This window comes from Phoenix dactylifera, chromosome 3 (assembly GCF_009389715.1).
Source record: "Phoenix dactylifera cultivar Barhee BC4 chromosome 3, palm_55x_up_171113_PBpolish2nd_filt_p, whole genome shotgun sequence".
Classification (NCBI taxonomy): Eukaryota; Viridiplantae; Streptophyta; class Magnoliopsida; order Arecales; family Arecaceae; genus Phoenix; species Phoenix dactylifera.
The window spans coordinates 8,349,579-8,365,027 of NC_052394.1; the positions used below are offsets into that span (position 1 = coordinate 8,349,579).

General features: G+C 41.8%; 1 protein-coding gene across 1 annotated transcript; it reads right to left on the reverse strand.

Annotated features, from left to right (window-relative positions):
• Positions 1 to 6,708: 6,708 nt before the first annotated feature.
• Positions 6,709 to 10,493, reverse strand: LOC103700952. The gene is made up of 3 exons (XM_008782854.4): positions 10,139 to 10,493; positions 8,886 to 9,310; positions 6,709 to 8,255 (listed from the first exon to the last, which is right to left on the reverse strand). The coding sequence occupies exons 1-3, from the start codon at positions 10,196 to 10,198 to the stop codon at positions 6,986 to 6,988; spliced, it is 1,755 nt and encodes a 584-aa protein (XP_008781076.2). The 5' UTR covers positions 10,199 to 10,493; the 3' UTR covers positions 6,709 to 6,985.
• Between the last annotated feature and the right edge of the window lie 4,956 nt (positions 10,494 to 15,449).

Genomic DNA, 15,449 nt, shown 5'->3' on the forward strand with positions numbered 1-15,449 from the left:
TTTTCTGGTATTGCTTGTGAGAATTACTTTCTGCTATTGTTCTTGCCACTCTAGCTTATGTTATGCCTTCAGTGGATTTTTTTTCTGGTATTGCTTGTGGATAGAGCCTCCAAGGTAGTCTGGGTCATACTTGAATTGCTTGGTCCAGGTTTCTTTGCATAGTCATGCGGATGATTCTTTCTCAATAAACTGAGTTTATCTAGAGTAGAAAAACTCATTTATTTATTTATGACCAAGTATCAAAATTAAATCTACGAAAGATTAGCATAAATGATGAATGACAAGAATCAATTTAAGAGTTAGCAACAGTGAGAGGAAGTTTACAGTTTTGAATTAATCAAAAGAACCTTAATGTTCAGTTCCTAAATTGTTTTTGTGATTTGTTTCTTAGTGATAATAGATGGAGCATGGAGCAAGTAAATAAAGTAACTGCACCACAGTTCCTCTGAACTTAGGCTTCTTTGTATGCTTAAGGGTCATATTTGAATGGAGCCTGGGATGTTTAACCTAACATGGTCCATATATAAGAAAATTTCTCAAAACAATATTTCTGGAAAGTAAAACTTATAAATAGAGATTATACAAAAGCAACATAATAACATGAATAAAGAAAATAAGCAAATCTAATTCCAAGCGAAAGGGCAAATTTATTTCCCGATAAACAGGTACTATAACTGTTCATCTTGTAACTATCTGCATGAAACCAAATTGACCCCACAACTATTCGTTCCATAAAATTATGAATGTCTCCTCTAAACTTCCGTTGAGACGTGGGAATAGTCCTACACCGCAAATCAAAGGATTAGATAGCTTTACGTATATTTGGACCATTCATCTATAAGCTTAAGCTTTTTGGATTGGTTTTCATTATATGTGACGTGGATTCTAATGTGTGACTAGACCAGCTAATGTTCCACGTCGTTTGTTCCTCAGGGACAATGATATCAGTGTTTGAAGGAGAACACACACAATGCCTCTCTCTCTCTCTATTTATCTATCCATCCATCTATTTATCTATCTTCTTTTCATATTGATGGCCTAATGGGCCCATGGAACCTAAACTTACTTGAGGTCCGGCATGTATAAGCTTGATCAGGGCCCGTAGAATACACATCAATGCAAATAGAATTTCCAGAGAGGGAAGCATTGAGTCATATGTAACATAAAAATTTAGAATAAATAGTTGCTATATAGAACTCGAGTTAAGTTGATGCAAGTGGAGATGTTTTGGTTTGAAAGCATTTATCTACCTCTAAGAATAAAAGTGAAAAGAAAGATGATAAGTCAACCAATAGGTTTACATTTAGATTATTGAGCAAAGGAATAGTGGATTCATGCAAAATCAGTTAACATGGTTTCCAAATTACCCCACCTCTTTACCCTAAATTTAACACGATAGGTGGAAGGTGTCGATATGATGCAAAAATCATTGAAGTGGGGCACTCACTTTCATTGGGAAAAACCCTTCCCTGGTGTTGGGGCTGGGAAGGAGCTATCAGCCCATTGATTGAGAACTAATAATATTATATATGCATAATAAAGAGCTATAATTGCAAGCTCTGTTGATTGGCATCTATCTCTCCCATAGTGGTCGCACATTCAAACTTCATAGTGGTTAGTAAGGATCTTATTTTTCAAAAAAAATCACATGCACAATAAAGGCTTCGAGCAGAATTCAATAATAAGAAACTTAGATTTGCATTAACGAGTAAATTTATAGAGCACGAAAGCAACTTAAATATTTTGTTGGTACTTGTGATTATATACAATTATATATTAAAAATTATAAACACTAACAAAAATGTTTGGAAATACGCAATTAGTGGAAAGGGGCATTCTTAAATATAATCATTAACTAAAAGATCAATATATAATTGCACATGATGTTTGTATTTAAGCTGCCTTTCATTTTATCTTTTATGGATGAATGGAATTCTTTAGATTAAAGCTTACCCTCTTCTTCTTCTTCTTTCTTTTTTTTGTCTTCATTCAAGTCTAGTAGAACTTTAGATGTAGCACTTAGATACGTGAATGCAAGTAGTTATGTAACTAAGAGGATCATTTTTGATATATAATCAAAATTTATAAACACAAAAGAAAAAAAGAAAGTACCCAATTAGTTATAAAGTGCATTTTTGCACATAAACATTAGTTGAAATAATTGTTGATGGAAAGTATAATTGCACATGGCATGTGCTCAACTTTGCCTCGCTTTTTTTGCCTTTAGAGGTGAATGCTCTTTGTATGAAAGCTTGCCCTCTTCATGTGCTTTTTCTTTTTTCCCACCTTTATTCAACTCTAGAAAATATTTCGAGCTTCCTTCTTAATTGGATGAATGTAACTTGTGTAACTTAAGGAATAGTTTTTTCGACTCATCAACTATCCAACTTTTGAAACTCACTTGTCTTACCGAAAGATATTTCAATTTGTAATCAGATGCTAATTTTACTTGGCGTATGGAAAAAAAAAAAAGAGAAACACGATAGCATATTCTTGCACAAAACCTAAACAATATAAGTTTATATTAAATCGAAATCCCAACATTTACGAGTAAATCAAAAGAATACAATAAATCACATATCCATGACTGAACTTCAAAATTTAAGTACTATTTCTAAGATTCCGAAAAAGAACAATGATCATCATATTCTTTAAACATCCATTAATTAAGCAAGTTCTAAACCTTCCGAAAAATTGTCTCATTATAGCTTGATCCTTTGATGCAAATTTGACTCTTGGCACATAAGGTCAAATAATGAACTGGCACTACTTAAACATAGATTTACAAAGCATATCATTGGTACCCAATAGATTACTTAGAATCCAAAGTTAGATTCAAAGTCAAGCATAACGGCCCACAAAAGTTAAAGCAAACACCTAACACCTCCCCTACTCTTCATCCACGTGATCAGATCCCTTCCTTTGAAGTGTCACAAATATTCCTATATTCCTGACCGTCCAATCCTGATCAAGGACAACCACACCCCAACCATAGCCAGATCTCACACGTGTGAACTCCCCTTCCCAAAAGCCTCCTTTGCGTGCATGGATGTGGAAGAGCCTTAACCTCACCCATCAAGTCAAGCCCATGTGTCCTCTGAGCCATGCACACGTGCCATCCAGCACCCCTTCCTCTAAATAAATAAAATTCCGTATCATGACACCACTTTTATACTATTTTTAGTGCTACAAAAATAATCCTATGACCCATATGCTTCACACCCTCACATGCCTCCCATCATCACCCATCCCATCATCCATCACATGACTTGACCTCTTCCTTTTGTTTTGTCCCTGTCCCCCAGAATTCTAACACCCCGAAAAATGACTAAAATACCCCTAATCATGCGCTAAAAAAGCCCTCGATCTGAGGGTATTCGAAATCTTTTCTATAAATCCCTCATTGGATTCGTACAGCCTGGTTGTCCATGTGAGTGCTCAGAGTGGCCTTGTAGTAATTTAGCCGAAGGTTCTGGGTGTTTCTAGAGTTTGGAACGCCGTAATACTTGAACGGGGTTTCCTCCCGGGGAGCCGTGCAGAGAGCCCTTTTCTTAAGCCAAAAGATGGAACAAAAAAAAAAAGAAAAAAAATAGTGATTAATTTTTGACAGCTTATTTTATTTGTTTTTAATGATGAAATAAGGGGATAGAGTTATAGGTAGATGTTCCTTTGCGTGTCCGCTTCTGGATTCCCCTCGTTTCTCACCATTCACACTCGGTTAAAGGGTTTAAGAATGTTAGTATTACTAAACAAATATAATCATTTCTTTTAAAATATTTACTTATTTTTTTATTTTTATTTCTCAAGTCAGATGCCACACCACTATTATCTGTAAAGCAGTATTTTTATATGTTTCTCTTCACAATTCCCCATGTTTGATAAAGAGACAAACTTAACCTTAGATCCAGCCTATGGACCAAAATTTTCTAAAACTTGAATAGATGAGCCTTCTTAACAAATTTTAAGGTGATGCCATCCACTCCTAAATATGTTGTGGTGATTAATTGTTGCAGAAATTACATCTAGCAGTATGCCATGGTTTTGGATATAGAAATTTTCTACTCAAAATTATGTGAGATCCAAAAATTTTTCATTCCATATGGCTGACGAAATTTGAAGATGTATATATAACAATATTTTTATGGAAAAAAAGAGTTAATCTTTTGTTGAAAATAAAAGGCATTTTCAATCTCTTTAGTCAGAAGCACCCAATTCCCAATTTACTAAAAGGTAAGTAAAAATTGCACCAAAACCATATTGACTAAGTAGTTTTTATATCCCTGAGATGCCTTACAAGAATTGGTAAATCAATTCTATGGTGCACTTATACTTGCTAATAATAAAGTTCAAATCTTTTACAATATTTACAATATATATATAAATTTGGTTGATAGCTGACAGTATAAGAAGAAAAGAAGAAGATAACAAATTGATCCGTTCCTTTAGCCTGTTATGACCAGCCATGTACTGTAGACAATTAGTTACCCTAACTTAGAATCTCATCAAGGGTGAGTTTCCATAATAAGAAGGAATTTTTGGATGGTTGAACTTGAAATTTACGAGGAGGTTTCCACGTGATTGATACAAGATGCATATGGATTTGGGGCCATGTCTTGAGCTCTCAACCTATCATCACTTCTCGCAGGGAGGTGGAATAAGATTACGGCTCTCAAAATCCTTATCCTCGTTGCAAACACCGAGGTATGGCCTCCCTCCCTGTCCCACCTGGTTCCTCACTCCCCTTGAGTAAAAGTAGATTTTTTTCTTCTTCAAAATAGCATGATAGAATATCTTAGCTAACAAAAAACTATGCTTAAAAATATTTAATAAAATTGATCGAATTCTTGTCGCATGAGCACATAGGCTAGGTGCTTGAAAAAATATGTTAAGTAACTCCAACCGATGCGATTATTTTTCTCATAACATTTACAAAGTTCGATTTTTGTAATTCTGGAGGACCAATATAGATTCAGAAACGTGATTAGCTATATGAAGAAAAACTCAATTAGCCACACCAAACTTTCAAAAATCCTAACTTGCCAATATGATATTTAATTGAGGTATTTTTATTTTTAAATCGAGTAATTTCGTATATCAAAGAATGATGACTCCGCAGAATTTTAACTTTTTAATAATTATTTTTTTAAAAAAATGTATTATCTTCTAAATAAAAGAGTAAATTCTTATAAAAAAGAAAGCGTGGGGCTCAGGGTGCGCCACTCAAGCTGGGACACCTGGTCAACAGTGTCCTAGCCGGAGGCCCCCCCGCATCGGCCAGTCCTTTGAAAAAATGGTGGCCAGCGCCTCATGATGACTACTTTCTGGTGGTGGTCAGGTGGCCATGACCAGTTTCGTATGGGTGGGTCCTTCCCCAGCCTGGACTAAATGATTCAGCCCTCGGTACACAGCAAGCGGAAAATAAGCAAAAATAAACATGACAAACAGATGATGCAATCGCATATGTTTTACACAATGCTGCTCCTTAAAAAAAAGATCGATATTGTTAGCTCCCCTAAGTCATTTTTAAGGGAGACTCTTTCCTAGTGTTTGGCAAAATCTAAAACGAATTTAATAGGATGAATCTACATCCACTGTGTCGAGACATTTTGAAAGCCGAATAGGACAGCCGATTGAGTTGCCTTCTATTCGGGTGCTTTTCGTTGAAAGGATACTGCATCTATATCATGGTTTTTATATTGCATGCTACTCTCTGGCTTTTTTGAATGTGCTTATAGTTATGTGAGTTGCTGTTATAAAGAAAAAATTTAAAAGAAATATCAAGCGGTTTCGAACGGCTGTTGTTATGTGTGGACACCTTGGCCTTGGGGGTCCAGGGCCGTGTGGAGTCGGTGAGATCCCATTTGATAACCCCAAGGACTGCTCTCAAAAACAAGGCTTGAGAGGAGAAGGAGAGGGAGAGAGGACAAAGGGTCTGGGAATTGGGATAGGATGCCATTGGCTCTGCAGCACGGTTTTTTGGGACCATTGCCATGGAGGCATGGGCGTGCGTACGGCTGAATGGTAGCTTTCGCAATTTTTTGCTGATAGGAGCACTGTAGCATGCATTGGCCCCCCGTTATCCATTGCTTCAAGGGAATTCCTGCAGCATTGGAACGTGAGAGGCTTCTGATTGGATGGGAGCTGAGTACTGTTGCTCTCCAACTGTGGTGTCAATTAATTGAGCTTGGTGGTCTTTTTCAGAGCAAAAAAAACATCTATAATGTAGCATGTCGTGTCCAATTTGAGTTAGCAGTAGACTCATGTCGCTAACACTTATTTTAGTTGTCCATATTTTACCAATTATATAGCTGGCAAATCTCCTTTGCAGCTTGGTACTCGTTACAGATTGTGGGAAATATGCTGATGGTCAGAGCTATACAATAATAAGTGATGTCATTCATGAAAGGGTAACAGTATGATGTTTTCTACCTTAATGAGGACTAGAACTTTCATAGGAGGTAATATCTTTAGTGATGTCATTCATGAGAGTCTCCATTACCTTAGTTTATACGAGAGAGCCACTAAGGTAGCAGCCCTATTCAGAATTTTTGGACCACATTATGAACTATGTTGGGCCTTCCAATATTAAATTAAAGGATGAAGTCACACCCTCTACCCTCCTAAAGTCTAACAACCAAAAGTTGATGTCATTCTTTTCAAGTCTTACAACCATGCAGTAATATGTTTACGACCATGAAAGCATTAAAATTTCTAACAAGATGGTGAGCCAGGAAGGATGGACATTCATAAAGAGCTTCACTACTGTACAAGCATGGAGAAATTATAGCAACAATAGACTTCATTGACAGAAGAAGAGAGAAACTAAGCTTAAGAAGCCAAAAGAAAAAACTAAACTGCACTGTAACAACTAGAGATTTGGACAAAATTTCCCTCCCATTTCCCCCTGTACATTACCCAGCAATTCGAATTCCATCCTCTCCCCCTCCTTCCTTCCTTCCATCCATGGCACCTTCACCCCCATCCTTCAGCAGCTCAGCGCCTCATACTTCACCGGAATCGTCCTATTGAACCCCGCTTGCGACAGCAAGCTTCCGACCACCGCCATGTCCCGGCAGAATACCCCTTGGAACGCGGACACCGGCGCCGCCTTCTCTGCACTGACACCGCACTCCTTCGACCCCAAACCCCTCTCCACCTCCACCTTCTCCGATCCTGAAAAAACCGTTGTTGCCGCCGCCGCCGCCGCTTGCTTCGCCGCTGCCGCAGCTGCGGCGGCAGCCGCCGCCGCCGCCGCCGCCTCCTTCGCCCGTTGCTTCTCGGCGGCCTCCTCATCCATCACCGCCGCCATAATGCTAGCATACCCCTTCTGCAGCATCCTGTAGAGTATCAACGCTGACATCCTGGCTTGGTCTTTGACTTCATCTAGATCCCGGTAATCGTCGGCGAACTCCAACCGGTCGACGAACCCCGCCGCCTTGTCCGGTTTGTGCTTCAATGAGAGCAATAGGTGGGCGCGCTCCAATTCCGACCGTGTGCACCCCCGCCGGACACCAATTAAAGCGTAGTAGTCCACGTTGGACCCCTCCCCCGCCGCCACCCGAGCTCGGAGCTGCTGAATTCGAGCGGTGAGAGCCCGGTGGCTGGCCGGGATGTCGCGGTAGCGGACATCGTTGTGGGGCCTCCACAAGGGGCCCGGGAGCTTGCGGTCCCGGAGAATGGAATCGTATAGGAGCTTGAGGTGGTCGAGGTCCCGGAGACAATCCGGTAGAGCCCGGACGGCCTCAAGGAGGTCGGCGCGAGCGCGGAGGGCCGGGATGGACGTCGGATCGAGGGCGAGGGCGCGGTTGCAGTCGGTGATGGCATCGGCGAGCCGGCCGGCGGCGCGGTAGGCGGCAGCGCGGCCGATGAAGCAAGCGGCGGCGAAAGCTTGGGGGACGCCGCGGCGGCTGTCGAGGATCTTAGAGAAGTGGCGGACGGCCTCGGCGGGAAGGCCGGCGTCGAGAGCGGCCAGCGCAGCGGCCCGGCGGCGGAGGAGGAGCTTAATATGAGTTAAAAGGTGGGAGGCGGACTCCGACTCGGACGGCGGAGGGGAGGGTGGCGGGGAAGGGGCGGCGGAGGTGGCGACGGAGACAGAGGAGGAAGAGGGGGCGGTGGAGAAGGTGAAGCTGTCGTCGGACCAGCAGACGCTCTCGCGGCGGAAGGCAGCGGAGGCGAGGCGGCGGCCGGTCTGGACGAGGACCATGGCGTCCTCCATGAGACCCAAGTGGCAGCAGGCCTGGCCCAAAACCAAATACCTGGAAGCAAAGTAAAAGCAGAGGTGAGCTTACCAGGTGGTGAATCATACCACCGAACCGAAAAAAAAGCCCCTGCGGTTCGGTCGGACCGTCCGGTTCAATGACAAGCCGAGTAAGGACGGCTCGCTTGCCGTGGGAAGTGGACAAAATTATGCCATTGTAGATGGGATGTGACAAAAGGTTCTGGTTTAAATGATGGAACTGCCCTTAGAGTACAATTATTGTGCAAGGTTACTTTAGTAATTTGGAAGGGTGGGTTTAGCGGCTCCTTTTGTTTTGTGGTCAGGAAATCCAGTATGGTTTGCGTTGGATTCTCCTGTGACCTGTGAAATTGTCCTGTGATCTCTCACTCGAGTTTCCAGTATTCCCACTACTACTCCATGCGTTTTTTTTTTTAATCTAAAAAAAAGTTTAGAATAAAAAAAATTAGACAGTTGGTTTTCCTGATAAGTGATGACAAGTTAGACTAATTAATATTTTTAAAGGAACTCAATGAATTGTGACAGGCTTTGATGGTGATAGAGTAGGTCGACCTAATTATTAATGGTCCAGTTAAAGCAGAAAGACGAACTTTAACCAGGATCTAGTTATAGCCCAAGTGAGAAAGGGTTAAGGGCGTGGTGAGGTTACCTCCACTGGTCTTCTTTCTCGGAGCTCTTGGAGAGGCTGGCGAGGAGCTTGCGCTTGAGGTCGGAGACGGAGAAACAGCGGAAGGAGAGGCCGCCATCGGAGCGCTCGCGGCCAGGGGCGAGGAGCTTGGCGCGTTCTCGGGAGAGGGGGTGGGAGGTGGAGCGGTCGGCGTAGGAGGAGCCGAGGGAGGAAGAGTCGTCGTCGTCGGGAGCCATCTTGTAGCTGGGGATGTACTCCTGGAGCATGTCCGCCACCTCCCGGAAGCGGCGGAGGAAAAGGAGGGACCGGGCCTTGAGCTCCAGCGCCGCCTCCAAGCGTGGGGAGAGGGCGAGGGCGGCGTCGAGGAGGGCCACGGCGGCGGAGACATCGGAGGGCTCCTGCGTCGCAATGAGGGACCGGGCGTCTCTGACGTACTTGTCGACGATCTGAGAAACAGTTCGAGAGTTGAAAAAGGTGCAAACAAAATATTAGATTTTGATTCATGCTGTCCTCGGAAGACTAAGAAAAAACTCCGAGAAGGGTGTAGGATGCAGAGGATTCCCCAATAACTGTGAGTTTTTCAAGAAATGTGGAAGAAAACTGAGGAAAGTTTGGATTTTTGCTTAAAATTCAAGCAGTTAAATGATCGAAAAGAATGAAAGAGAAACGTGGCTGGTATGATAGCGACAGTGATGCAAAAGATTTAATCTTGAAATCTGGATTTCGTTTCCTCCCACCTACACTTCAGACACAAGATAAATGCAGAAGAGTTTGGATCGCTTTTGATGACATTGAGAAATTCTAAATGCTAATAGAAGAGACTTAAAGAACCTAACGACAACGAAGCATTGCATTCTTCTCTTCTCTGAAGGAAGATTATTAAGAAACAAAGAGGAAAGAAAAGAAAAGAAATGAAAAGAACAGAGTCGTGTCGTTCTGTTCTGCTGATAGACACAGTAGTTGAAGCCAAACCAAAACAAAACAGAGACTGCTCGAAACTAAAGCAGAAATCTTTAATACAGGATCTCCTATTCACCGAAGTACCCAACCCCAACAAGAAACTCCAAACCAGGTTACCAAACACATGGAAGAAAGCAAACACCATCCCTGGAATCCAAACTCCTCAACCACCCAAAAAAAAGCCCTCAAAACAAGACCAATGGCTGATTTCTCTCAAAGAAAAAGACCAATGGCTTCAACCCGATCCCAAAACCTCCACACCCGAGCCAAAAACCCGGAGAAAAACCGAGAGAAGGCTGAAACCTTTCACCCACCTGCCTGTTTCTCAGCCACCAGTGCTTCTTCTCCGCGGACAGAGAAGGCGAGCCCGACATTGTCCCCAGCGCATCACCTTGCCCGCCCCTCTCCAATCCAAAAACACACAGCAAAGCTACCCAAAAAAACCGGGGGGGGGGGGGGAGGAGAACCCACACCTCTCTCACGATTTCAGTCCTCTCTCACTTCCAATGGGAGGCATTAATAAGGGCGAGACCAAACTCCCCCAAAAATCGAAGAGAGAAAAATGCCAGCTTTGACCCCCGCCTCTCCCTCCCTCTCCCTCTCCCTCTCCCTCTCCCGCTTTCGCTTTCATGGAAAGCTTCGATCCTTCAACTTCCTCGCTGGCAAGATGCCTCTCCCACACCCCCGCCCTCACCAAGCTAAAAAAAAAATAAAGCGAGCGAGACCGATATAAAATAAAGAGAGCCCGACGGGGCCCACGCGGTAAAAAGCTACAGTCCTCACCGGTGGTGACCGCTCTCCCTTCACGGGGTCCAACCACCGAAGGTGAAAAGAAAAGATCAAAGGAACAGGAGCGAGCGGAGTAAGTAAAGAAAAGCATCCCTTATTTAATACGGCTCCGTCTAATTTCCCAAAATGCACCCGTGGATCCACCAATCAGATCCGTTCATTTGCTGGACCCCACTTTGATGTGGGAGTATTTTGGGAATTTGGGGTGGTTGATGGAGGAAATAGTTAATGCCCGGGGTGGGGGTGTATTTATGGAAGTGTGGCCGCCGGCTTAAGCCACAAGAATCCTGCCCTTTCCTATCTTTTCCTTAAATTTTTTTAATTTTATTCCCTCTTTACCCCCGCCTTTTAATACGGCACATGTTAATAAATACACCCAGTGGGGCCCGTAACCTCAGGCCTCGCGCCGTTCCGTTCCTAACAGCAAACACGTTGTTTAGCGCGGGAGAGGTTGGAGATTCAGCTGATCGACGGCTGTGATTTGAAGGAACGTTGCTTGCCGTTTGGAGAGGGACATCGGAATTTGGGAGGGCTATTTATGAGGACGCTGTCTTCCAACTTCCCATCCCAAACGAGGGTGGGTGTGTGGGTGTGTCTCAGGTGGGGCCCGACGTCATGTCGTGCTCGCCACGTCATTAATGCTCCACGTGGATGCCAGCTGGTGGGCTGCGCTGGTTTGTCGTTGGGACCACCTCGTAGGGGACCCAGGCAAGTCTCCTGACTGGGAGTTAAGAGTGCTAATTAGCTAAAGCTATGGAGTAAGTAAGACCTAGAAGTTTGGAAGTGATCCTAGACTTCTAGCAACAGGTTGGCATTTTTACCAAAACTAATAACAAGTTGGCTAGGGTTGCTAGGTTTGGCCTTCCACCACCATCTTTAATAAGTTCAAACTTTGATGATATAAATTGAAACGTTGCATGAGCTTGTTTGTAGATGTGGAACAATTTTGAGCACCATAAATATGATTGATTTGGAATTTTTCGAATTAGAATATATCTTGAATTTGAGAGTTTCAAAACAGATAATAGATATAAATTCTTGGTTTTGAATGTTTGTTTGATTTCCCTCCGAATGAAAATGCTGGCGGACTCAAAATTTAGATCGGTAGGGTTCGAGAATATATCTCCAAATATCCACTACTTTTCTTTCTTATATTGGTGATAATTTGGTAATGGCGATGAAAGATGGATGCAATGATTCTTTGCTAGTTTTAAGCCCTCACTTGTCATGTACATGCAATTGTCAAACAAACCAGAAACAATATTGGTAGGGAACGATGGACATCTCACAAGGAGTTGGTGGCATCTCTCTTGAAATAATAGTTATGCGGGTTTGTTGATTGCCAGTATTGTTATATGTGCAAAATGAGACGTTGGTGTTTGGAAGTTGATAGAATCGATTACACAAATGAATTCAATGCAGCCTTCCTTTGATAATTGTGAATAAGAAAATGGTTTTGAGTTCAAAGAACTTGTGCTGTTCAATTATTGTTGCCATCCTCCATACTGGTTGGCTAACCAGAAGTGGAGCCTCAAGCATCATGTATGCTGTCTTTCCATGTTGGCACTCATGTGACCTCATTTAAACCTAGTTGGGCTCAACTGCTATGAAAAAAAAAATTGGCAGTTTTTGAAAGAGACAGACAAATAATTGAATAAACATAGGCAAGTGCTAATTTATCTCTGCTACATCTCGTACTGAATCAAGGAACAAATAAAATAGTTGATCTTTATCTTATGTTTTGCAGCTCAGGTGATTACGCAAATAATCCAGCTAAAATCAAATATATAGTAGTATTAGACAGAATTTTTAGAAGAGCACCACTAGCTACTACGGAATCTAGTTGTATTAGCTATTTTCTATATACTATTATTGTAATGCGTCAACAAAACCCAATAAGATATCATTTTAAATAGACAGAGGAATGAAGATGTATGATGTATCAAGCGCATGGTGCCATAAATCCAAAACCTGGCATTTCCCTCTCTGAAACAATGCTCGACCAGTGAACATGTACTCACGTACATGTTTCCAGTGTATTTTTATTATAATTGGATTCAAATCCTCGAGCGCATTCTGTGCTGTTATTTGTTTGGAACTTACCTCGAACTATATCATTGCGTTCCACTATACCCATTACATTCCAAACTGCACAGTCCACATTAGATATAATCGGTTAACCAATTAGCAACCAGAATCATCCAGTCCCAAGTCAAACCCAAGCTTTGTAAACCTAGAATTCCTGGTTCTTCTACCATCCTATGGAAAGACAAATTGATCTTGCAGTCCTATCTTATCCTTTAATTTGTTTTTCGATATTTCTCTGTGTATCCTACATCAAAGGTGTAGCATCTGTTGCACACTCAATAAGAGTTTTCTTCCTAAAATAGACATATTACCTTTCTATTTTAGTGCACGCCCTCTAAAAATCCAGAAAAAAAAAAATCCCTCTAGTGAATTGTTGGTAGTTATTAATTTCTTACGAACACAACCTATGTAGCCTAGATTGATCCTCTTCCCTCTCTTGAAAGAAGGTTGGAATTTTGCCTTTAACTAAGACAAAGATGTGACACAAGAACACTAATAAAATAGGGTTGGCAATGCTTAACCGTCTAACCTGTTTAACTTATTTCAACCTGCTGTATATCGAGCTAGATTACTTGTTTAACAAAATTAATAGTTAAGTATGGATTTGAATTTTTAATTTATTTAAAAAATATATCAAATTTGGATTGATAAATTTTTGATATACCATGCATCCAATCCGATCTGTATCTTATTTAAGCGCGCCGGTAGTGCTAGCTACCGGAGTTATATCGCATCAATGCAAGCACTATCAGCGGGCTCAATCAAATTAATGTGGGTAGTGTCAGCTCAGCCTGTGAATTATCATTATCGTAAGAATGTGTGAAATATAAGCCTTCAAGCCAATGTGTGAAACACAAGCCTTTGAGCCCAATCCGATCTCTTTACCAAAAGCCAGCTAGACTTTCTCTGCCTTTGCGTCCTCCCCAACTAATTGATGGTCTGCCACATGGTGGGCTGCTCCCCTCGACACTGCCCATGTGCAATGCCTACAAATTTGGTTGGAAAATGCTTCCGACCAGATGCCACCGAGATTGACACCTGTCCAAAACTATAAACAAATTGAGTTTCTCATACGTTTGTCGATCGTCGAATGGTATTGAAAGATCAGTCTTGTTGCAAGAATTGTAGGAATTTGTCTTAACGATTGTGCCACCAAGGGCAGCCATTTCGCTGTGCGCGTGGTCCGATTGCTTGACCTCCATATCCATGGCAGCTCAGAGGCTGGGAGGCTTTCCTCCTTGAAGCTATCAATCTCTTGAAATTGCTGCTTTAAACTTCCATTTCTTTAGAGGAAGTTATCGATCATGGCCTCTGCTTGCCATCTGAAAGTGGGGGCCTTTGCAAGGGAATGCTTTTAAGTTTTATCACAACCACGTCTGTGACTTCCCTTTCATGTGAGCAGTGGGAGGTAAAACCCATGAATAATGTGTTAGGAAAGTGGTTCTTGTTGCCATTGTTTGAGTCCAAATAGGGGTTTAATCCTGATCCCACTCCTTAATTTGACATGGTACCTACTCAATAAGATAAGAGGCTATGATCATTTGTTATGAAGGAGAAGTGTGGGCTGAGATGTCTTGTGGTGGTGCAGAACAAGGTTTTGTATGAGAGAGAAAGAGAGAGGAGAAGAGAAAAAAAGAAGAGAGAGAGAGAGGAAGGGAAGAAGAGAGAAGAAAAATATTTTTTTTTGTTTCTTATCTTACGTTTCAAATTCTTGGTGGCTTCTTCATCTAGTTCTTTTTGATAAATTTCTGGGCTATTTTTCTTCTCTTGCATTAAGCTCTATCGAGAGTTTTTTTTTTTGGATTACTTTCGCCCAGTAAACATTTATAAAAGCCTTGTACACTTGTTTATTATAGTAGATCTCTTGCTCTTCCGATGGACGTTGCTTGGATTTTGGGTCAATCATGTTAATCATGGTGGTGGATGGTTCGACCAAAATAGAAACTCCAGGATTTAATGGCACCAACTTTGCACATTAAAATTAAAGATGCACGCCATGTTGAAGGTGGAACGATATAACACTTGAAGGTAAAGAGAAGAAAATTGCTATGATGAGGGATGATGAGTTTGCTAAGAGTGTAACGACGGCTGATTTTCATTTGGTACGTGAGACGACTGTTACCGGTGCTAGAGTTCCCAGGCAGCTAGAAGATGAACTAGCTGTTATTTGAGAGATGGTAGATAAAGAGAGTTTCTATAGGGTCTCCTAATTTGCTTGGTAATAAAAGACGATGGAGATTGTCAGGAAACTGGCTCCTATTTCCACTGTTTTGAGTCCAAATAGGACTCTAGGCTTGGTCCCAATACAACAGAAGCTAAGGCTTGTGTGTTAGAACTAGAGACGAAGAAGTGCCCTTTCACTATTTGACTCGGGACCCAGAGGCTGGGAGGAGCATCTCTGATGAAAGAGAAGTGTGGGCTGAGGCATCTTGTTATGGTGAGATATAAGGTTTGGTGGGAGAGGAAAAAGAGAAAAAGAAGATGATATAGAGAGAAGAAAAATATTTCCTAGCAACCTTCGATGTAATTCTTCTTGATAAATTTCCCGGCTAGTTTTATCTTGTATTAAAAGAGTTTTCTCTGAAATTCTCTCGCTGAAGCCTTGTAAAAAGCCCTATACTCTAGTTATATTATATATATAGTAGATCTCTCGCTCCTCCTCGGTGGACGTAACTCAGATTTTGAAAGAATCATGTTAAATCTTGACGCACGGTGCAGTATTACTTCTATTTTTTTTTTTCTCTCATT